General features: G+C 35.8%; 1 protein-coding gene and 1 long non-coding RNA gene across 3 annotated transcripts; both read left to right on the top strand.

The window, feature by feature from the left end:
- The first annotated feature begins 2,584 nt into the window (after window positions 1-2,584).
- Window positions 2,585-16,944, top strand: LOC149553120 (serine/threonine-protein kinase PBL34-like). 2 transcript variants are annotated; one of them, XM_089788634.1, is made up of 6 exons: window positions 2,585-3,938; window positions 5,759-6,096; window positions 6,225-6,360; window positions 12,318-12,454; window positions 12,557-12,680; window positions 15,919-16,944. In XM_089788634.1, exons 1-6 carry the CDS (start codon window positions 3,740-3,742, stop codon window positions 16,467-16,469), a joined length of 1,485 nt encoding a protein of 494 aa, XP_089644760.1. In that variant the 5' UTR covers window positions 2,585-3,739; the 3' UTR covers window positions 16,470-16,944. The 2 variants fall into 2 exon arrangements, with proteins under 2 accessions (XP_089644760.1, XP_089644759.1); XM_089788633.1 differs by having other exon boundaries at window positions 2,649-3,938; window positions 12,315-12,454.
- A 310-nt stretch (window positions 16,945-17,254) lies between these two features.
- On the top strand, window positions 17,255-17,616 carry LOC149553119 (uncharacterized). The gene is made up of 2 exons (XR_016353035.1): window positions 17,255-17,357; window positions 17,434-17,616. It is a non-coding gene; the product is annotated as an uncharacterized LOC149553119 (long non-coding RNA).
- Window positions 17,617-25,622: the final 8,006 nt, after the last annotated feature.

The following is a 25,622-nucleotide window of genomic DNA, read 5'->3' as shown; positions in this document are numbered from 1 at the left end:
GAGAACCCAAAAAAAGATTAAATTTGTCATTTTACTTTCTAGTGTAGATGATGAGAACTCCTTTGGCTATTGTAGATAGTGGGAAATATGTTAGTGTTTGCTACGGATAGTGGGAAATATGTTAGTGTTTGACAAAGAAATTAGTAGTTTTATATAGTTTATAATTTGATATGGAAATTTATGTAGGGCTTAATTTAGTTTAGGGTGTTCAACTAATATAAGGTTAGGAATAAGTTAATTAGATATAATATTATATTTATGATTAGAGTTGAACATTTGTTATTAATTATGATTTATTATTTACAATTTAGATATTTTTAATTAGTATTATAAATCTTAAGTTTTAATATTTACAATAAAAGTTTATTATTTGCAAAATATAAATTAGTTTTTGGTAAAATTTTATATATGGATGAAAAATTTACTATTTATAGATAAAAAGCTTAGATTAATTATTATTTTTATTTGTTGAGATTAGTTATAATTATGTGGTAAACTCAAGTAGATTCAAACCTAAGATCTCTCTGATGAGAGGCTTACAAATTACCATTGTGTTATAGACACTTGCTTAGAATTATCTATAATATTGACTAATATATATAGATGTAAAATATTTATAGTTTTTCATTTTCCATTGATGCATATTTATATTATTTTAAATTATATTTTATTTATAGTATAAATCAATATTATTTATAACATAATTAAATTTGAACATGATTTTTTAATTTAACCTTACAAATATTTATAAGTATAACCTATAATGCTAATTAGATTGAAACCTAAGTTTAACAATAACTATGCACCTAAGATATATAAAAAAATATTATTTTAATTTAAAAAATAAATTATATTAAAGTTATAATAGTAGGCATCGTCACATTTAAAATTTGTTTATAAACATCTAAAGCCTTTAAACTTTCATGCATATTTTTATTAGCATAATATTCTCTTTGATAATAAATAAATTAAAAAATTTAAAACAAAAAAATCCTTAAATACTATTTTTTTTGACCTTTTCACATTTGATTTAGTATTTGTATTATTATAAAATAAAGTAGATTTTATAGATTTTAGATTTTTTAAAAAAAGTTTAAGTTAAGATGCATAGTTATTTTTGTAGCTATCATTTTTCTATTCAAACATATTAGAAATATCATTCATGAAATAGTTAGCCTACTCACTTATTGTACTTGCCGTAACTATTGTATTCAGTTTGCATAATTATTCAATTAGTTTAGAATCTAATTTTTTTTATTAAAATATTTCTAAAGTTTTATTTTTTTTCTGATTGTTGTACTCATTTTGTGTTATAGGAGCCCTTTTTTCAGAAGTTCTCCATAATGCAATATTTTCGGCAAGGTAAAATAAAATAAGAGTTACGTACTACTTGCTAAATATTTGAACTAGTTTTAGTTTCTCTTTTTATGCTTTGGTTAATGCAAATTTACACAAAATCAAATATGACTATAAATGTTTAAAATCCTAGTAAATTTAATAACATGGTCAATTTTAATTTACCTTATAAACATTATTTTAATAAAAAAGTAGATATAAGGTAAATGGCACACGTGAAATTGTAGTTACATGAGGTATTCTTCCTATATGAGAATGTTTTAGATGTATGAAACATCAAAGTAAAATGTATGTACAACTATCAATGAGGTAAGAGATTATAATGATTTTTTACACTGTTATATTTATTCATTTATAATTATACTTAGAGAACTTATCAAATATTAAAAAATTCTCACTTTTCAAAATTTTTTTTTCCCCTCTTTTCTAATATTTAAATTAGCTTAAATTAATTTATTAGAAATTTATTTAAATAATTATAATTTTTATTTGACACTTACAAATACAATTAATAACAATAAGGCAAGTACATGCCACTATGTGCCACTTGTTAACTCTATGAATATGCAAAGTAAATTCAATCTTTAATCTTAATAGATCTTATATATGTCTTTGACGTACCCATTGCACCTTAAGGTGCCATTGCTAGTTATATTATACTTGTATTCTTGAATATTAAATATTTGTATCCCCACGATCTATCTCAACCACCACCAACTCGTATTTTGGGTACCGGTTTTGACTAATTAACCTAGAGAAAAGCTTAAGAGTTAACTAAAAATGCTCCACAAGATAACCATACATAAGAGTGTATAGTACTTGTGACCACAAACTAACAATCACATTTCCACAATCCATTTTAATTTATTTAATAAAATTTATAATTAATTTTTTAATGTTGAGAGCTCACAATTTACCATTGCCTTATATATTTTGTTTAATTTTTAATGTTTTTAAATATCAATATGAAAAATAATTTTAAATTAGTTTGTAAAACAATTTTTAATTATTAAGTTTCAAATCATTGTATGAAGATTTTAATTATACAATATTCTTCCATAATCTAATATAAAATAATTCAAATATACCTTTATATTAAAACAATCTCCAAATTAAATAATAATAATAAGTGTACATCTTAAGAACAAGCCCAGTTAAAAATTAAAAAACCAATCATCATATGGTAAGCGGGCATCTTCTACCAAGTAGGCTCAATCCGGATGGTAGCCCCTTTCTCGCTGGCACGCACAGAATCGCAATCGTATAATCAAACGCTTAGTAGGGGATAATGCATGCCTCCCTATGCATCAAACCTAGCAGTTAGAAACAAAAAGTTCTCGTTTGTATGATGGTGTCCTCCATTACCCTTGTTCCTGCTCTCCTTACTGTGAAAATATGCTATTTTGCATAACAATAAATTTGTGGCCTGTCTGTTTTTCACTCGCCTTTCTTTTCAGGCCATTGGTGCTGGTCAAATAAAAAAAGTTCCCCTGTTTTTTAACACCTGTGCTCGGGGTTTTGGGTGTTTTACATTGGGTCCCTCTATCCCCTCCTGTTTTGTCCCAGGCAGCTTTATTTGTTCACATGTTTTGAATGTATGGGAAGCCTAAACACAACACCAATATAGAGATAGAGGTAGACAGCTTGCGTCCTTTATGTGCATTTCTGAGGCTCTGCAATAAGAGTTTTCTATTTGGGTGCTAAATTCATTTGGCTGCCTCTTTGTTTTGTGCGAGCCAAAGATGGTCGGAAGAACTGTTTGAAAATTGGCGTGGGCCATTTTTTTGGGAGCAACACAAGAGCATTTGGGGGATTGTGCTACATATGCACATTTGGGTATCCTTATATTTGATGCCAGGGATGACTTATTAATAGTGGAAAAATCCATCTGGGTTTCTGTCAGGCTTCATACAGTTCGATTGTCAGGGGCTGTGAACGGGACTCTTACAACAGAATCAAGCAATTGTGTCGTGTTTTTTGTGGGAGCAACTGATAGTTATCGGTGGAAAGCCTGTGTGAAGGGATTTTCAGTGCAGAGTATCGACAGTGATCTTTATTTCAAGGTACAAAACTCACCTGGTCTCTTTTTTTCGAGCACTGCAAGGGGAAAGTGGGTTTGCAGATGAAAAAATCGTTTTGGGTATAAAGCAGAGCGGGTTCAACAATCAGAAATCCGTTCGAATATAAAGTACAGCAGGGTCTTACGTCGGAGAGACCATCTGAGGTTTTTGGGTTTGAGGAAAACCATTTGGGCTGCAAGATTCTTCATCTAGTACCTTCGAGAGCTGACTTTGGAAGTGAAAAATTTGAAGTTGTGGTGATTTGGAGGCGTCGAATTTGTGAGAACCATATGGGTGTGTAGGTGAATTAGTGATAGGGGTTGATGGGACTGGGGCCGGGTGTCGCACAGGTGGAGGCATGGGAGCAGGTGGGAGAGTCCAAGAGAGTTGGAAGCAGGAGAAAGAAGGATGAATCGGAGTCTAGAGGCTGCTGGCATGGTCTGAATTTTGGGCTCATGGGCAGCTGTATCTCGTCTAGATCCAAAGTAGACAACTCTATCAGCAGCACTGGCATTCATTCTGGTAAGTTTTCGTCTCAAAACAGATGTTCTTAAATATTGGAAATTGGGTTATTTATAGGCAAGACTTTGCATCTCCTGTTTTGGTATTATATGTTACACCACTGTCTTTTGTAGCCATATAGTTGGTATTCAGGGAAATCAAGAAATTTATACTGCCTATGATTTTATGGTTATTTATATCTTACTCTTTTAAAGAATATGTATAAGCAAGTTCATGACATGAGGAGAGGTGCTCGTTTCTCCTGTATAAGTAAAGAAATCAGGGCTTGTCTTTATTATGCTTTTTTGGTTGCTCTATGTTCAGGCAGATGTACAATCAGGTGAGGCTAATTCTCTGACCATGTATACATGTTTATGCATGTTTGAGACTTTTGAAGTTTTGCTGTCTCCATTACTCGAGCGATCCCTGTAGTGAATAGATGAAACCCCACCCAACACTTTTTTCCTGGTCTCAGCAGGTAGCCCCTGCCCGAGATTTTTTCTGTAGCTAAGGTTTGAATTTGAATTTGATGTTTGGATCCCGAGTCTCACCAATTGCAGTTGAGTTTCTCCCAGGTGGTTCACAATGCATATGTTCCTTCTGGATCTTATGTCTGCAGTTGAAACCCTTAGTGTTATTTGAAGCAAATAAATTCTTTAGATTTCATTTTTTTTTAGAGCTTTATTGAGCATAGTTTGTCTGATATGAAATCATAGTTCATGGGGTATTCTAAATGTATTCTTAACCAGTGCCTCTAAACTTTTGAATCCTTTGTGTTCTTGTTTAACTAATTCTCATGGTTTTCACAGTGCTTAGAAGTTTAGGATTCCCATGTTTCTTTAGCTAAGGTTTCTGAGATATTTTCTGTAGCCAAGGTTTGAATTTGAATTTGATGATTGAATCTTGAGTCTCATCAATTGAAGTTGAGTTTTGCATAAGTGGTTCACAATACATATGTTCCTTCTGGTACTTATGTCTGCAGTTGAAACCCTTTGTGTTATTTGAAGTGAATAAATTTTGTAGATTACAGTGTTATTTATAAAGCTTTACTGAGCATGGTTTGTCTGATATGAAATCGTAGTTCATGGGGTATATTAAATGTATTCTTTACCAGTTCCTTTATACTTTTGAATCCTTTGTGTTCTTGTTAAACTGATTCTCATGGTTTTCTTAGTGCTTGAAGGTTCATCCCACATTTCTGTAGCTTGGTATGGGGATATACTTACCTCTTATTTCTGCTTATCCATCTATGGTGTCTCATCTAATGAAACCTTAAAGGAAATCTGTGTCACCACTTCCGGTAGTTTCAATATTCAATTTATAGTGCATGCCTTCAATTTTCTTTGAATTCAATCCAAACTTCATTATATCCTCGGTGCTTTGTAGTCCTACTTTGAACCTGCAATTTTTTCTTTGCTGTTTTGAGTAATTGTTGTTCACTAGTTACATAAAGATCTCCATAGATACTATTGTAACTTTTGCATGTATACAGTTTTGATAAAATTTATAGATGTCCTGTTTCTTCCATGGTTAGAGAGTTTGATGTTTGTGTGAATTAGGTAATACGGCCATGTGGCATATATTCTTTAACATTTCCTGTTGTCTTGTTAATTTTGTTTTGCACATTAGCAGTATTTTTATATTATTGCCATGATCACATTCAAAATGAAGTTTTAAATGTAGGACTAAATTTCAACAAAAATAAAATGAAAAGGAACAATCCCTTTTTAATTTATATGGCTTAACGATAATCAATTATAGCACAGTAATTCTAATGAGAATTATGTTATTGCTAAGTTTTTAGGTTTGTTTACTGACAGATAGTATAACTGTTTTTGCAGCTGAGACTAAATCTCCTAATGACAGTAGCAAAGAGCCACCTGCAGCTCAGATAGTGTCTTCCACAAGCACAAGTAATACAGAAAGCAGCCCATCTACTCCTAAAGTAGGTGATGATCTGAAAATTTCATCCCAGTTGCGTAAATTCACCTTCAATGAATTAAAGTCCGCAACTAGAAACTTTAGACCAGAAAGTCTTCTCGGTGAAGGTGGATTTGGCTGTGTTTTCAAAGGCTGGATAGAAGAGAATGGTACTGCTCCTGTCAAGCCTGGAACGGGTCTCACTGTGGCAGTTAAAACACTCAACCATGATGGGCTGCAGGGGCACAAAGAATGGCTGGTATGACCTTTCTTAAAGGATAAATTATTCAGAATACATTCGTTGAAGTTGATTAAGCACAAAAGTTTTCAGTCTTGGCCATATCATCATACAAATGGCAAATCCAATTTTCTTAATTTAATGTACAGGCTGAAGTTAACTTTCTTGGCGACCTTGTCCATCCCAATCTGGTCAAACTTATTGGGTATTGCATAGAAGATGACCAGAGGCTGCTTGTCTATGAATTTATGCCCCGTGGCAGTTTGGAAAATCATCTCTTTAGAAGTAAGTAAAATAATACTCTTTTGTTTCATTGTTAACATGTTGGGTTTAGGCGATATTATGTACCTTTAGTTGAATATGTTGAAAGCTTCCTGATCGGGATTTTATTGTTTGAAATTATGGAGCATCAGACCTGCCATGGGAATTCATTTAGGTTAATTTCTCTATGAAGATTTAAACCAGGATTATCTAATTCACATGATTGTGCCCTCATCTTCACTAAATGAATATTTACCTAGATATACAAACAAAATAAGATTTATTTTTTGGTCAGTTGCAAGCAAAAGTAATATTGTTTAAGAACAATGTCTAGATATTTGTCTCACTTTGTTGATGTTGCTCACAGATGATTCTATATTGAGGGGTGTGGGGAGTGATAGAAAAGGAAATATATAAAAAAGACCAAGGTTGCACAGGGAGGGGGGTACTTGGGTACTTAGGGTACGGGTACAGGTACGGCTATTTTTGAAAATAGGGGATGGGGGTACTTGGGTATGGCAAACTTTTTTTTAATAATTTAATATGTATAGAAAAAATCTGAAAACATGAGTCAAGACAATAGTTTTTCAAAACAAGAACAGTGATAAAGTTTGCAGATGTAATGTATTGTTTTCAGTTTCAGATTTGCAATATGTTTGTAATAAATAAATATAATAAATGTTTAGATGCATAATGGAGAAGGCAGACTTTAAACATGAACAAGAAGATCATACATCATATGACAATGACATCATAAATGATAAATCTCACTTGAACTATTTTTCAAAATAGGGGACAGGGGTACTTGGTTAGGTATGTCAAACTTTTTTTTTTAATAATTTAATATGTATAGAAAAAATCTGAAAATATGAGTCATGACAATAGTTTTTCAAAACAAGAACAGTGATAAAGTTTGCAGATGTAATGTATTGTTTTCAGTTTCAGATTTGCAATATGTTTGTAATAAATAAATGTAATAAATGTTTAGATGCATAACAGAGAAGGCAGACTTTAAACACAAACAAGAAGATCATAAATCATATGACAATGACATATTGCAAGTGATAAATTTCTGACTTGAACAGTGATAAAATTTACTATTAATCAGTATGGTATCAAAGTTTCAAACTGATTGCGTATTTAATTAAGCTTGATAAGCAACAAGCTAATACACAAACAAAAAACCAAAACCAAAATCAGAAATCTTAATCAAGGTCCTTTGCTATGGCTGCACCTGAGTATCTGGTACTTGGGGTATGTGTAACCATTACTTGGGTAAATGGGTACGCATCCCAGGGGCGTGGGTAAGTACATAGTTGGAAAGCTCTCATTCGGCAATAACTTGCCAAGCCTCCCAAAAAAAACTTGGGAAAATATCAGCCAGTTGTTGACAAAACTTGGGAACCTTAAAAACAGCTTAAATTTAACTAAAGAAATTATTTTTGGAAAATTTATTGAGAAGATATATCCAATAAGTTAATTAAAGAGAACACAAAAGAAACAAGCAGAGTTTAGACATATATAAATGCAAAGTGGGTAGAAAATCGCATTCTCATGTGGAATGTTGATGGCGGGAAGCTAAATAGTAAATAGTTTGTGTCAAACTAGAAGTAAGTGCATCATTACAATCACATCTTTCTCTTCTCAGCTCTACTAGCATATTGTAATTATCTCTATTTTATATACAATATTTAGGCTTTTTGCCTTTTGTTTTTAATATATTTTTTTCTTTAAAAGGATTTTCTGAAAAACTTGTCGAGCTTTTTGCAAAAACTTGCCAATCACTCCGCGAAACTCGGTGAGTTTTCCTACTATGGGTATGTGTACCGATGCAACCTTGAAGAAAATAGAAGCCATATATCTCCCCAAATCAGATCCATATTCATTTAGGACTCCGAATATTTATTTACCCACGTCATAAAACATATATTACTAGCTGAGTTCAATAAACACTCAGATCTGGTATTTGTTGAAAATGCCATCAAAAGTTTTTTTCATCTACATCATCTATACATTTTATGTGGAGGAAAACACAGATATCACAAATAGAAATTCAACAATGAACATTTTAAACAAGTTAGTATGGAAGTTAAAATTGGAGTTATCTGGCTCTTTGCTAGTATGTTATAGTAAATGCATTTAGGCTGTTTTTGATGAAAGGAGTTCAGGAGAAAAGAAGTTCCGGAGGTGTACTTGAACACATATTTGTATGCTTTTCACATTCTTAAAAATGATATGATTCAAATTTTAATTTATAGTCAGCATGCTGTTTACAGTTACACCACTCTCAGCTGTTCATGTTGGCTCTTACTTGTTTTATAGGTGTGCCTGGTGGAATAAATTAGACCACTCAACATATTGTCTAAAACTTCTTACCTTTTATCCTTTTCTTATATCTTGATTGTAATGAAAGTCAATTGAGAGATTGCATGATTGTCAGAATCTCTCATATTCCAAGAAAGTCAATGGTACATGGACCTAATATTCCAAGAAAGTGTGTGACTAGGATTGGCCTTTTCCCCCTAATATGAAAGCGTATGGCTCTGCTGTTATTTTTTTGGCATCTTGTTTGTATTCTCATGAAGTCAAATTGTTTGTAGGTTTTCTGTTACAAGCACAGAAGGAAAAAACAATTTACTAGGCTCTTAAATATTTGCATTCATTTTGTTTTATTTTAATGATATCATTAAATATTCAAATGGATCTTATAGCTTTTTAATATTTTATACAATGGAAAAAAATAATGGGGTTCATAGATCACTCTTTGCATAATGTTTCATATGTGACTGTTAATGTATTTTGCACTTGAGTGCTACTATGTTCATTTAATATCTAGTTTATTAGATGCTACTATTACAGCCTTGAGGAAATAAAATAATTTGCACAAATTTTTGATAGTATGCTACCATCTTCATTTAATATTTACACTATCAGACCCTATATACAACCTTAATCAAATTAAATATTGTTTAACGACTTAGACAGTGACACTCTCAGACAGTATAAATTGATCATATTATCAGCATTGGTAGAGTCATCATTCATCTATTATGGTTTTACTTGAAATGTGATTTGTGATAATATTAACTCATAATCTGGGCCTGTATGCCAAGGTTAACCAAGCAAGCATCCTGTGCCCATTCATCTTTAGGATCTGGGAGAAATTTGTGGGATGTCACTATTTACTAACAGAAAAGGTAAAAAAATTACAAAATTTTAAAATATTTGCATTCACCGTGTTTGTACACGGTTATCATTAAGTAACCAGATGGTTTTTTGACTTCTTGAATATAATATTATTTTCTTTTTCTTTTTGTAAAATATTATATGGAGCAAGAGGCTGTTTGTCAAGGCTGCCAGTATCTTGTGCCATCCCCAAAATTTCGGTCTGTCTCTATGCATTACTATTCATCCGTCTTTCTGCATTCTGAAAACTTGGGGTCTGGGAAATATGACCTTTGACTTGTATGGATGGGGATACTTATTCTTTGATTTCTTATTGAGGATGCATGCAGTTTGGTTATGGCACCCTCTATTTCAATTTCTATCCAAGCGGTTTACGAAGTCTATTCAGAGGATGATGGTTCCCTCTTTGTTCCTGGCATGTGTATGAAGAATTTATATATTTATTTGGTTTAATGTTCACCGCCTTTATGTTCTCCTTGGTTGACAGGTTAAAGTAAAAAACACAGTACTTAGCCTTGTGAGTAAATTTGAGTTAACCCAGTTTGTTCAACTTCTGGTTACTGTAAGGGGCCAAACTTATCAATATTATCAGTTTTTGACTAGTTTCAGCAAGGCTATAAGTTGAATTCGAAATTGGTAATCAAGGAAACAAAGTAATTCTGGGACCCTGAAAACTAAATATTGTTATAAAGTTCCAAGGAATTAAAGTTTGGGGCTAATGTCCCTAACAGGGCTGAGGAACAGTACTGCTTGTGGGGATCAGAAAGCATTGGGGTTGAGGGATAGCACCCCTTTTACTGTTCAAAGGCAGCATGTGGAGTGTGCTCTTTATCATGATACAAGGTGAGATCAAGGAAAAAAGCTCCCTCAGCCATGAAGTTCAAATTAACATCTTCAAAATTATGCAGAACTTCATGGTGAACACATTTTTAATATTTTTGTAAATCCTAGATGGGCATGTCATAAACCAAACAAGCAATAATAAGTTTTAAGTATTTCTTGAAGTAATTAAATGCCCCTAGCTGTCCTTGAGACACAGGACATTTGGATGCTCCTTAGCCATCATAGATTTTGAGGAAAAGGTAATTGTGGGTGCGGAGGAACATTTGCCAGGCTTCCTTGTGTCTCTAGAACACACCCATTGGGGACAGGTGTAAAAAGCTAGGGATGCAGCCCCAGGGAGCACTACATGTGATCAAGCGCAAGAAAAAACATTATAATTTATATTCTTGTATGTTGTAAGAATTGGTGGAGATGACATCATGTGTCCCCAGGGAGCACTGCATAGCATACTTGTGATCAAGCACAAGAAAAAGCACTAGTGGTTTTTGTGATCACTGCATAGAAAACATGCGATGAAGCACAAAAAAAAGCACTGTATTCTTATATGTTGTAAGAAATGGTGGAGATGACATCATGCATCTACAGGAAGAACTTAATACAGAGATGACATGATGCATCATGCATCTACAGGGAGAACTTAATACATGTGATCAAGTTTGAGAAAAAGCATTGTTTCACATATGTTGTAAGAATTGGTGGAGATGACATCACATATTTTAACTACTTGATTCAACTATTTAGCCTGGAGTATCCATTATAATAATAATTTGGTTGAATGATGGTTGATGATGTTTCCTTCTGATGTCTCTTGTCGTGTAGCTTGGGTCATATAATTCTATCTGTTAAGGCTAATTTTGACATTGTCAAATATACTCTTCATCACAGTAGAAAAAATAATTCTTGGGAATGAATATTATCCAAAAATTGTGATGTGGAAAAATTGGATTATGGTTAGGGTTTTTGAAAAACCACTAGTGTTAGGGTTTAAAAAAGACATCATTGTTGGAAATGTTTTTTTTTGGTCAAAATCCAGAAGAAATTATGGGTAAAACCCAAACTCTGCTATTCATGGCCAATTTATTTGCAAAAATATCTAAGATATTCTAATATTAGTGAGAAAACTGTTTCTCTCTATTTATTTTTAAAATCAAGGTTAATTCCTGTAAAAGAATTGTCAAACTGGCTTATTAGAAATCAATTGGAGATAAATATTACTATGATTTTTGTTGCTTCAAGAACTGAATTGATTTCGTAAAGTTCAAAAAGAGGCTTAAAAATGATGGCTGCAATAATTTAGTGAGTTATGTTACCGATTACCGTTTTTAAAAATTTAAATAATCTAAACTGCAACATCAAGCATGATAGCTGCAAGCGGCGATGACTTCAAAACATCACTGATTTAGTTGATGTGAATACATCAGCTGTCATTTGATACACTGCAAAATGAAAATTGAGTAAAATGAAAAGCTTAAGTTACAGTACAAAATTTGAAAAAGTGATGGAAGGTTTGTTTTATTTTAGCCGATCTTTTTGATTAAGTTTTTCCATCTTTAGTCCCTGCACCTTTGACTTTCCACTAAATATGTGCAAATAAATTATGTTACTAGACAAGCTTGATTCCTGACATTGATTGTCCTTTCTGTAGACGTGCATGTATTTGTACATTAGTGGCAATTTTTACCAGCCTTATGTGCTCTTTGTATTTGAAATTTTATTAGCATTGTTTGTTAACACTGTCTTCTATTATACTTTGTTAGACATTAGCTTCCAAGCAATGGATTTAATGACTGCATTTTGTACATTTAAACATCTTCATATCTTTCAGGAATTCAAATAATCACAACTATGTGGTATTTTATATGTAGAAAAATAGAATATGTATTTTGACAGTACATGGAACAACTTTTGCAGATGTTTATTGTAGTTTGGTCTTACCATTGTGCATGCAGAAGGGTCCCTGCCTCTTCCGTGGTCTATCAGGATGAAAATTGCATTGGGTGCAGCTAAAGGCCTTGCATTTCTTCATGAAGGAGCTGAAAGGCCTGTGATCTATCGAGATTTTAAGACATCTAACATTCTGTTAGATTCGGTAGGCACCTAAATCACTAGAAGCTAGAAAATTTGATATGATACACGATTGAATTCTAATAATGTATGCTTGCTTAGCTGAGAGGTAATGCATCTGTCTTAGGAATACAATGCAAAGCTTTCTGACTTCGGACTAGCAAAAGATGGACCTGAAGGAGATAAAACTCATGTTTCCACTCGAGTTATGGGTACTTACGGCTATGCAGCCCCAGAGTATGTGATGACTGGTGAGCATTCAAAATGACCTCTACCTTGCTCAGATGATTGGATTTGTCATAGAATATTTTATATTCTTGTAATTAATTGATTCTCAATTTGGGGAGTTCTGTGCAAGCATTCTGTTGGGGGTGGGAGGTGGATATTATCCATGCTATGGACAAATCAATTAAGGTCAAAGCACCAATTTCACCAACGAACTAGTTAAAACCATGTTAATTTCAAGTCAAATATATGTGGTGACACTGTTGACTTGACCATTTCAAATGCTATGGACAAATCAATTAAGGTCAAAGCACCAATTTCACCAACGAACTAGTTAAAACCATGTTAATTTCAAGTCAAATATATGTGGTGACACTGTTGACTTGACCATTTCAAATGCTAGCAGTAGTTCAAAGTTTGGTTGTGTGTATGCCCCGTTGCTGAAAGTAAGTTCTTTTCATTTGCTGAAAAATTGAAAATGCTGTATCATGAATTTGCCTACTTAGATACCAGCCTCCAGGAGAATGTGACTGGTACTTTTACAGGGGAGGGGCACTGGTGCCAGTATGCCACTTTGTGGGGAAATGGGGGACAGACTGTTGGAGACAACAAGCATAAAAAATATTTGCGTGTTAATACACTGGCTATCCAACTTAAATAAATGTGAAATGCTTATAAATAAATTAAGAAAACTCGTATTTGATAGTGGTGACATAATTGTTAATGAAAACAAAGATAAGTTTTTTTAATCACCATCATGACATAAATTTTAATCACTGGAGACAGTAGATGAGAACTTGGATGGGAACACTGTTATTTAAAACTTGGTATTGGGGTACTCAGAAATGACTACACATGTCTGATGCGCAAACACATCATGATCTTTTTAATTTCTCTTCCTGTAAGAGAAATGTTTTCTAGGAAAGCTATGTAGTTTTTTATGCAAAAGATTATTGTTTTTCTTTAAAATTCCTAGTTAATTTCTTTATTTCTTTTAGCTTTTGTCAATCAAACAACAGCACTTGAGGTGTTACCCGGGGACTCGTTTCCAGCCCTAAGCCTTGAGTTTCGGAAATCATCCCCGTTCGGGGACTTGGGGACGGTCGTTTCCACCCAAGCAAGAAATTTGGAAACCTGTCCCCAAAACTTCGGAAACGGTCAACGTGTTTCCAGATGGTGTTGACTGTCCTGGGGACTCTGTAGCCGTTTCCTGTCCTTCCCGGGGACTGCTTGAAGTTTCCAATTTTAAAATAAAACTTAACTCAAAAAACATTGATAAATGGTGATTTTATGCCCTTTTGCAGGCCCCACATTAAAATAATAAAATATGTTAATATAACATGTTGAAAGTTAATTTTTTTGGAAGCCATTACAAGCTTAGCATCCAACTATGACTGAAAATTCAAACTTTAACTTTTGTTCAACAAACTAGACCTGAAAATGATTATAAATCAGACATCTATTTGTTATTCATATTGCAGTCTTGGAAATGATTGTTGCTGGGTTGAGGAATGCTCAGATTATTTTCAGCTTTTATAATGCTCTGATAGCAGCAATAATTGCCCAGAAATACATTGTTGAGCTGATTACTGCCCAAACAAGATGGCTGCTACCTGTCTAGGAAAATTTGGCACAACAAATTCAGTTTTCCTCCGAAACCCGCAAGAAAGGGCTCTAAAGTCTAAACATATTGCCCATCTATGCCATATTGATTCTCTCATTTGATTTCATCCTATGTTCCCATTCTTAGACGATGATTCAATTTGATGCTATGTTCTATGCTGTTTTGATGAATGAAATTGATAATTTTATGTTATGTTGCTATGATGAATGTGACAATGTTATTTAGTTCTGAAATTCATGAAAAAATATATATATATATATATATAGCTGTCCCCTGCGGTCCCCTATTTCAGCCAAAAAAAAAAACTGTCCCGGAAACCCATTTCCGCATCCCCCCGTTCCCCCGTCTTTGAAACTCGGGATAACATAGAATTTTAAATAACTGATGTAGTTTATACGATGCATAGAAACTATAATAGGAAATTCTGTAATGCAAGGGAAACTTCTAGGAGACGTGTAGAGATTCCAATTTGAGGGAACTACATCTGAACCCTGAGATTTGGAGACATCCCCACATGTCTCTGAGATGGAGAGTCACCTCCAATATGGAGAAAGTAAAATACTAACATATCCAAGTTATATGATTTGTTTTTAAATTTTGTGATCTCTGAAATAATCTACATTAATGCTTAGCTTAAAAGTGTTCTTTGAAAAGGAGGAAATGGCTGAATTATTGTTCTGGGAATGTTCAAAAGAAGGGGAAATGAGTGAATTGCACCTCTTGATTAGTTTGCATGCTTTGTGGACTCTTGTCTATAATCTTTATTCTAGTCAAGTTCTAGAATCCTTGATCACCATGTTCCTTACTGTTTTTATGGGTTTGGAAAGGTAGCATGTGAAAATGTTTTCTTTTAGGAGACTTCGAGGAAGGAAAATTTGTCTCCCATTATATGATATTTTTGGTTATAATTTGAAGGTGACTGTTAAGAAGCATGTATTATGTGTTTCAAATTTGTCTTCTTTTAAGTAGATGGTTTTTTGGTAGGGTTAACATAAGATAAAAATGCACAATCCTTTTAAGATCTTATTCATTAAAGGTACAGATTGCCCTTATGCATATTGACTATTGAGTTTTTAATCATGAAATTTGATGTATATCAAATGCAGCTAAAACTTCTGTTTCAGACATCAGGATAAGAATCTAATAATATTTGCACAATTCTTACGGTAAATGGTTATTTAAATTCAATTTAACTATGAAGTAAGAGTAAAGAAAGTTATTTTAACGGAATTTCTACTGTATTTTGATATAGGAGTGGAATACTTGATTTTCAGAACAGGAACTTTAATAGACAATTATAAATTTTATCTATCAAATATGCTTGTATGCATGCCCGCAGGCTATAAGTACTTATTTAGTAGTATCAATTTGACTATTTGGACCCCATTTCATTATTCCTGATATCATGTACTTGTTTGAAAGGTTTTTTCTTCTATTGGAAGGCGTAGCCTCATAGATGCACATACTGCATAGAATGTGACAAACTGGCAGTACATGCTGAAGCTTATTAATTTTGTATTTGTTTAAATTAGTTTCATTATAATTGTAAGCTAGTTATTTACAAAATGCTAGGCTTTATGTTTCATAAATAACAATTCCTTGCTAGCAAACAATGTAACCATTGTGATATCTGGCTTCAGGACATTTGACATCAAGGAGCGATGTCTATAGCTTTGGTGTTGTTCTTCTTGAAATGTTAACTGGCCGAAGATCTATGGACAAGAACAGGCCTAGTGGAGAGCACAATCTGGTGGAATGGGCTCGTCCTTATCTCGGAGAGAAAAGAAGGTTGTATCGCCTTATAGATCCTCGTTTGGAGGGACAGTTTTCCATAAAGGGGGCTCAGAAAGCTGCCCAGTTGGCTCACCACTGCCTAAGTCGAGATCCTAAAGCCAGACCATTAATGAGTGAGGTTGTTGAGCTTCTCAGACCATTGTTGAATTTAAAGGACATGGCCAGCTCATCCTTCCATTATCAAGCTTTACAAGCAGAACGTTCAGGCCGTCAACAGCAATTGACGAGTGGCAATGGTCAGTTGAAGAATGGGGCAAATGGAAATGGCCAGTTGAAGAATGTGGTAAATGGAAATGGGAATTTGGCATCCAAGAATGGGCATCTGCGAGTTATTGTTAATGGTCCACAAGCATCACCATATCGACAATCTCCCAAGTTAAATGGTAAAAACTCTTAGGTGAGCATATTTTTCTTTCATCATTCCTTCTTTAATTTGTACAATTTAACTAAAGCTGACAAGCTTCAGACCTTCGCAACCTACCAAGGAGAAGCTGTGTGAACTTAGTGTGGGCGTGTTATCTTTGTATGGCTTGAACTTAAGAGGCCATTTCTGGACATCCTTGTAGAGTAAGTTCAGCAACTCCAAAAAGTCAATGCTAAATGCTCTAATATTGTATGACATTGCAAGTCCAACTGACAGATTAAAGCAGGGGATAATGTTAGACAAGCTACTACGGCTTTGTGTTTATATGAAAGTAGCAAAATGTAACTTGGAAAATCTGCTTTGGTAAGGAAATAATGTTGTCTGGAGTTGGAGCATTTTCCCACAACTAAAAGTTTATTTCTATTACTAACAAAAGATGTGCAATAACTCTAATTGAATGTATTTGGAAGCTTTATTAGACACCTTATTGGTGCAAAGATTTTCAGAACTCCATGTTTTGCTGTGCTAGTATGATTTGGTGCTAGTATGTTTTGGTGCAAAGATTTTCTAGAAAATGACAGCAGCAGTAGTATATTTTGAAAATTTAGTAGGGTATTTGAAATCATGGAGAATTTGTTGTGTTATTCTTCTTATTATGTACCAATAGGTGAATGGAGAAGTGTGTTTTTTAGTTGTTCTATATTAGTTATGATGCTTGCTCATAGGTGCACAGGGTACACTTGCATAGTCTCTTTTATCCGTTCCATTTGAGATGTTTAAACTTGTTTGTTTGTAAGTTGCATTCCTTTCGTGAACCTGCAGAGCCAAAGACTGCTCCAGATTATGGTTGTCAACTTACCTACAGGTCACGTTCTTCAGTGTGAAATATAATAATATAGTGATCTGCTTCATAATAATTTGGTAATGATCAGTCGTAGCAATGATTCAGCTATTCCTTATTGGTATAAAAAATGAGTAGAGCTGTTTCTTGTTGTAGGGAAAAGGGTAAGCGATGCAAATTTTATCATTACTCCTAAGACACTGGTAATGATCAGTAAATGTCAATCATTCAGTTACAAGTGACACTTTTTCTGGTAGGGAAAAAGGTTAGTGTGGGATTCATTTGGAGTTGAGCACTGAAATATACAATCTTGGTTCAAATGCAATTCTTGTTACCAAAGGATTGTGCGTGAAATTTGTTTTTGGTAAATGGAGTAGTGTGTGAGGTGAACTTAACCTCACCTCAGGCAGCTGTGATCTCAAGGGTTAAGTTGATGAATGGGACCTCAGAAATAAAGAAAAATCTGTAGGGACACAGACTACTGTGTATCAGCAGAACTTTTAATTTGTAGGATGTGGAATATAAATTAATCTGTATTAGAAAGAATTGAAAAGAACATTGTATTAGATCCACATGGTAAAAGTAATTCAATGGATGATAGGCATTGGGGTAGGAAGATCATCCGTAGAGAATAGTGGACTAGACTAAATAAGCTAAAGGCATAAGCACCTAGCTACCAAAGAGACTGAAATCTATTCAGTGAAGCATTAATAGCTACCAAAGCGACTGAAATCTATTCAGTGAAGCATTAACATGTTGAAAGCTTTGCAAACATTGGTAGCTTTAGTCAATGCATGAATTTACTGCTGAAGTTTCTATGAATCATGTGTTCGGAGGCATGCATTTTCCTTAAATAACACAATTAATGAGCAATGCATCATTACTTTTTTAGAGGAACAAATATTTCACAACTTTTGGATCAGAATAAACTGTTCATTAAATTAGTTGGAGAGAACTTGTAAAGAATCCTGAATGTAAAGGTACTTTGGTAGTGTATAGTCAAGTAAGTGACCAATCTGGTATGACATGCATTATGCAAGCCTTCCGTAAGGGCATTTTTTATTTAACTAGTAATTAACGGTAGTCGACACCAATAGCAGAGTTGGCTTGGGCCTTGGGTTTGCTCCCTCTGGTCTCGAGTTCGTGTCCAAAGCCCAGGCTCACCCACTGCACCTGGCTTGGAGGCAGCTTGGTACATTCCCAAAGGATTAGTCTTGTTCCAGCTTGCCCCTTCCTGACTTTATTTTGGCAGTAAGATCGATCAAGGTAAGGTGGGTTGGATGTTGGGCTGGGTCACGGGGATACCTCTAATGTAACAAACAAAAGACTACAAATAATGGTGACAGCAAAGAGCAAGTCTAGCGGAGTTAGTATAGTGTGTATTAGTCTTCAGTTCATGTATTAAGAATATTGATTGTGATTCATACATAATCCCATGATTTACAAATAGCAGTTTGGACAAATCCATGAAGCCAATAAATTTTTTATCTTCCGTATGTTTTTAAGCTTCACATTGTTTGGGTGGAATTTTGGCAATGAGTTGAAACTTGTTTATGCTACAACTGTCTCGTATTGAGAGTTCACGAGACAAGTTTTTTCACATGTAATAAAAAATATTAAATGGGCTAGCAGCTAAGACCTCCATAAATGGGGGTGCCCAACATGAATAATGACATCAATTTTTAGTTATTTAATGAATTTGTGATTACTCCAGTGTTCATTTTAACCAGAAAAAATATTAAATGGGCTAGCAGCTAAGACCTCCATAAATGGGGGTGTTCAACATGAATAATGACATCAATTTTTAGTTATTTAATGAATTTGTGATTACTCTAGTGTTCATGTTAACCTCTAAGTACGCGTCATCACATAGCGATAACTTTTCGGTTCTCAAAAAGATTCCTAATTACTATTTGTAAGAAGTATAGATACCAACATCTAACATTGTGAATTCTACAAAAAGACATTACCAAAATCAAGCCGTCCCAAAAAAAGCACCAAAAAATGTTTCTTGCAAAACATTTACAATGTTTAAATACTTTGGTGACACTTTCTGCAACTCCTTGTTCACATCTTGTGTGATACATAACTAGGAATGCACGAACCTCTTCAAACATCACAACCTCATGATCTCCAATGGTTTGCTTTAGTTTACCCCATGCAGAGAAAGAGACCAAGTAGTTGCCCAAGCTAACTTTGCGCACCTAAAACTCTTAATTCGTATGTTGAAATTTGCTGATTTTTTTGGTGAACTTGTATAGGTGACTGAAGATAAGATAATTTTATTAATGTCCAACAAAAGACCACAATGTGGGTCTATGGGACTTGTAGCTTACACCAAGAAGAAAGCAGACAAACAGAGCACCAAATGGTGTCCAAAAAAGAACAAGTATAACAAAAGAAGAAGAAAGCAAGAGACATCACGGAAAAAATTAGGTATCTATCCTCATAGGGAAAAAGTCCAACAACAACTGATTTGTATGGCTACCAGAGGCCTTGTGATGAAGCTGAGTGTTACAAGAAGAGTGTCGTTGGTGAAGGGATCCCTTGTAGGGTCTCACAAATCTAGAATGGCCTATGTTAGAGAAACTGTACGGTCGCTTCACACCTCAAGCCGAAGCTAAGGTTGAGAAGAAGATCGTAATAAGGTGTGCTTGGGTCTAACTCTTGGGAAATGATAGCTGTAAAGTATGGTCACAAAGATGTAAGGACTCATGAAGGATAGAGCACAATGCAACGTTGATCTGTGTACCTGGAAAAATCAGATAGGGATCTTCAATCTCTAAACAAATAATACAATCTCTCTCTAATCTCGTAGTATATAGGGCATTTGAAAAGGAAATGGATCTTAGATTATGTCTTTGCTAAGGTACAAAGTCTACACACTCGATCCTCTCTAGCAACATGGTGATCGACTTGTATCTGGAGTTTGTGTGAGGCCACCTTGAAGGAGCCCATGGAGATACATAGGCCGTTTGTCCAGTATCTGTGTAAGTACTTAGGGCATACAATAATCCCATCTCGAATATCTAATAAGTGCTCGGCGTAGAAAGCCATCCTCGAACGTAGTCCCCTTGGAGGATCCACCCAAGTCCGTATGATATATTGCCTATAAATGTTAAGTTTGACATGCCTGTTCAACTCCTGCTGAGAGGGGAGTAGATGAGTAGGAGCGTCCAATGAGAATTGGTAGGGAGGGAGATAGTCAATGTCGATCCCAATTGAACTTAGCAGGATAGTAGCCTGAGCATACCAACAACGAGCTCTAGTGGTTGGATCAGAGTTTGCAATAGCAACTGAGTAGTAGGTTAAGTGAGGGTATCCATGTTGGCCTTTGGCCGAGCCTATAAACCCACGAAGATGGTGGAGAAACTAGATTAGGTCAAAAATGGCTGCAAGCTTAAATGGGTGAGCTCCAAACTCAGCCAAAATATTACTATGGGGGGTAGATCTATGACATCTGATAATTCGACGGAGCAAAGTTTGGGTATGCTTGATCATAGCCCAATTTGAGTCTAAAAGGGAAGGACCCCAAACCATCGAACCGTAGAGCACTGTGGGTCTTACTAAGGAATCCATGAGGGATAGCTTAGATGAAGTGTCCTGAAAGTGGTGTCTGAAGCACTGTCTCTTGAGCATGGCAAGGGAACCCAACAGTTTATTGATTCGAGGTTGAATGGTTGGTCTCAAGTTGAAATGAGATCTAGAAAACTTAACCCCAAGGTATGTGTAAGATGATGTAATCTCAACTTCTCGACCTTGGAAGTGAAAACGGAGATGTGAGGTCTTCAGATCGTTGAAGACCATAACACGAGTCTTCTCAAGGTTCACGACAAGCTGTCTCATGTTGCAAAAAGGTGCAAGTCTATCCAAAAGCCTTTGAAGACCCTCAGGAGAAGAGGCAAGAAGAACGACATCATCAACAAAGAGGATCAATACTTGGTGTAGATGACAACCATCACCCGAAAGCGAGGAGTCAGTGAGAAAAGCCTCAAGCTCATCAATGTAGATCTCGAACAAGGTGGGCAAGAGGGGGCAGCCTTGCTTCACACCAATGGTGCTCTAAATAGGGTCAGAGAGGCCCTCTGTGGTCCTAAGTATACCAATCAATGTCTCATATAACCTCATGATAGCCGTCAGAAAGATCTCAGAAATACCAATCTCTCAGTCTTTGAAAAAGCGCTGCTTTAGGGATGGAATCAAAAGCCTTACGAAAATCCACAAAACAACACTAGATTCTATTTGAGTGGTGTCAAGCCTCCTCAATAATAGCCCGTATTGTAAAGATACGATCTATGGTTTGGTAGTCTGCCCTGAATCTTGCTTGATCTTTAGCCCTGCAATTCCTCCTGTCAAGCTCATTGGATAAGATAGTTTTCAATGTTTTAGCATAAAGTTTGGCAAATGTATGCCCAATCATGATGGTTCTATAGTTTCCAGGATCAGAGGGCAACCCAAACTTATGTATCGGGTGAATAACGTGTCTCGACCATGAGTCTGGTTGACCAAAACAAACCACTCTATTAAAGAGTGTAGAGAGATAAGGGCCCAGGATCGTGATACCAAGCTTGAAGAGCTCACCCTGAAAACCCTCCTCATTAGTTGCCCTACTACATATCATAAGTCTGATGGCCTTGTAAATGCTAGAGGTGGAGAATAAGTGAAAATGTGGGAGTGGGCTAGGAAGGGGAGTGAGCTGACCCGAGATGTCATACAACGTGGAGACATGGGAGGCAAGGAGGCGAAGGTTGGGGGTGGAGTGGGGTTGGCTATGCCGGGGGAACATGATGCCCCAAAACAACTTGGGATAGTGAATAAGCGTCTCACAAAGGGATCTGCCTTGTGAAGCAATAAATAATCATTTCTTATGGCAAAGAAAGTGTTTGTAAGAGTCGTAAATTGGTGAAAGCGGGGGAACAAGTATCAAAAGTCAAGTGCAAGGAGCGGTGGAAAGTTTTACAGGCATCATCAAACCATTGGTTCATGGGACAAGTATTCCGTTGAACAGATCTAGGAGTGCTGAGAATGGAGCAGTGGGGGATAGAGAGGAGAGCCGACTCCCAAATCGTGGTAGCTAGTGTGTGAAACATGGTGGACACTTGACTGTGATCCATGAAGCTAGTGGGGCAGAGGAATCTTCTCAAATGAAAAATGAAGAGGTCTTGATCACTATCCTCAAAACAAAAACAGGCATGGGGGCAGAACTGGGTAGGGTGACTAGAGGGTGAGAAGAAACACGAACTGAAAGACTAAGCAGGGCATGAACAGCCAAGGAAAGATGGGAGATAGTAAAGTTTTGGATGGAGGGTAGGAAAGAAGCAACAATGAGGATATAATCAACCTTGCTTGCACCCCCACTATGAGGCCAACACGTAAAAAGCTCAAAACTCGTAAAGCAAGAGAGGCCATTCAAATTAACCAGGTCGAAGGACTCACAGAGCTAGAGAAAGTGGCGACCATAGCAAGTTAGAGGTTCACTGTGATCTCAGACAAATGTTGAAGCCCCATACTAGTAGGATCTGTCGAATAGGTCTATAAAAGGGTTCCCATCCTCAACACTATGAATGGTGTAAGGTGAGGAAGTCGGCAGAAAGTAACATATGACAATGAAGATATCTCTCTGATGGCAACTGGTGCCTCCCACCCAGATCCACATAAATCTGGTGCCTCCCACGCTAAAGCCCCATACTAGTAAGATCCCTCTTAGTGGTACAAATCAAGTCAGACCCACAGTCATACTGGGGGGTCTAGAGATCTTTAGTCCATGCATTAAAATCTCCTAAGATGATGATGTCACCCATCGCCCCAATCTTGGAGATGCTCTCGAATAGGTTTGTAAAATGGTTCCTGTCCTCAACACTATGAATGGCGTGAGGTGAGGAAGTCGGTAGAAAGTAACATACGACAATGAAGATATCTCTCTGACGGCAATTGGTGCCTCCCACTTGAATCCACATAAATCTGGCATGAATGTCAGAAAGAACCAATGTGGTAGTATTGAACAAATCATCTCTACTCAAACAAGCAACCCCACCAGAACCACACACACCACCTGAAGCCCGAACCTTCTCTCTGTAAACTGAAAGCCACTGATACCCTATGTAACATGGAAGGGGCTGAGTAGGACTCATGAGTCTCGGTAACAACCAACAAATCAGCATACCCATCTGCATCATGAAGTAAGCCTGGCAAAGACCGCAGGGAGCCATTGCCATTCCAATAGTTGACAATCAGAGAGCCAATGGAGGGCTTAGAATTGCCCACCTGTTGGTGCTCAGATCGTCATTTGGCTTGGATATGTCTCGTATCCCAACCCTTGGGAGGTGAGTCACGAATAATTGCTTTTAGATTCTTTATTACTGCCCATTTTCCATTACTCATTGCTTCTACCACGAGACTCCAAGCTAACCTTTCAACTTTTTCACATTTACGAAGCTCTCTGTAAAACTTATAGAGTATGAGGTGGTCTAAAAGTGTCATTTAAAAATGTTTGTTTCGAACTCGTTATGTTCACCCCCCAATAGCCACTCACAAAAAAATAGTTGTTATTTTGCACAAATGGACCAATCAATAACCAAGAAAGCTAACAAAATGATCAACTAGTAGTACATGTGTGATAAGCTATTAGTACGTGTCCTATCATTTTTTGGGGCTTTAAAAAGTGGCAATTGGGGGGATCTATAACAGATACCGAATCGATCTCTTCCCATAGTAGCAATGCCCACCAACAAACAAAAGGGACTAAATTAAAAACTTTTGCATCTTCAGAACACTGAAATATCAGGCTCAACCCTAGTGACTGCCCATGTCAAGATGAAGTCCAATCACTCCAATAGCTCTCCATCAAATAGATTGGTAATGGATCCATTTCACTATAGAAGTGTCGTCCCCCCAATTTCACGCCCTCAAGCAATGATAGTTGAGATTATATCCACATTAACCCTCCATTTACACTCTCTCCATACATCCTTATGACCCCAAATATCACATTGATGATAGCCTCATCCTTACATTTCAAAAGACCATGCGATCTCTCATCTTATAGGGCCTTCAAAGCCCTTTTGTTGCTTCTTCGTGTAAACGAAAAAATGGCCTTCATCATCCTTCAGGCCAATTCACACCTTTTGTAGACCCACTCTCAATTCTTCTTAGCGTCACTCACAACAAACAATGGGTTCAACAATAGTTTAACCTTTAAATCAAATGAATGCCACTCATTTTTGTTTATGGAAATGATGCCCAAAATTAAATCAATTCTAAAAAGTTGGTTCCAAATCCCACCTTCGTAGGTTTCCTTGATGAAGATCCATCCATTACTACTCCACACACTTGGTCAAGCTAGGCAACACCCTATTAAATTTACGAACTACACTATGATGGCATCATCTTCCACCAAACATCTCTAATCTTAATTAAGGAATTCATAACAAAACATTATCTAAACATTATTTCTAACTAAGAAGGAAGCCATAATAAATTCCACTAGTGTTTCATAGTCCCTTTCAAAGGTAAGTGGCCATTTCAAAAGTTTATCGGCCTCCACATTGCCACACCTTTTAACGTGACTAATCTTGAAGTCACAAAAAAGATCCACCATCTCCCAAATTGTCTTTTTGAGAGTTTACAAATGTAATGCCTCGGTTAGCCTCTTTTGGATTGTGTGCACTATAATCTGGGAGTGACCCTCTAAATGTAGCTTCTTTAAATTCAAAAGCTTATCCAATCTCATAGCAAGCAACATTGTGTTCGTCTTTGCCATATTTTTCATCCCCTTTGTTAATCTTTGTGCTCTTATTGCCAATGTGTTCCCTATCCAATCTCGCACAATTGACATCCCTAGGTTTCTTTTCACAACTACATCAAATTTTGATTTTTGTCCAACCATCCTTCTATAGTTCCCACTTAACTTCCTCTCCTTTCTTGTCTTAATTCTCGACTATCTCTCTTAATATGCTTATCATCCACAGTCTAAGGTATAAATGGATTTGCTTGAGATGTATAAACTCCCACCACTTCCTCGATTGAATTATTAATTTTCAATTTGATTAGCTCTAAAGGCTCCAACTTGTCTTTAGATGATGGGCTAATTTTCCACACACTAGATAACACTAACCTTCTTTGAGAAATTGGCCAGCTAGTAAAGACCACTTTCACGAATAATTGCTTTTAATCATGATCGTTAATTTAAGATCGATGACCAGAATATGAAAATGTAGTGTGTTGGTATTTTGAAACGTCACAGTTTCAAATTATTCCAATGAGAACAAGATACATCTAGGGGCAGCTACTTCCCATCTACAACATACCCTTTCAGACACTGGGCCAACTATAAGGCTAGACCCTTC

The sequence above is a fragment of the Cupressus sempervirens genome, chromosome 6, assembly GCF_028749045.1.
Source record: "Cupressus sempervirens isolate cs-2001-9-10 chromosome 6, ASM2874904v1, whole genome shotgun sequence".
NCBI classification, from domain to species: Eukaryota; Viridiplantae; Streptophyta; class Pinopsida; order Cupressales; family Cupressaceae; genus Cupressus; species Cupressus sempervirens.
Note: the sequence above shows the minus strand (reverse complement) of the source record. Positions and strands in the feature narration are given on the sequence as shown.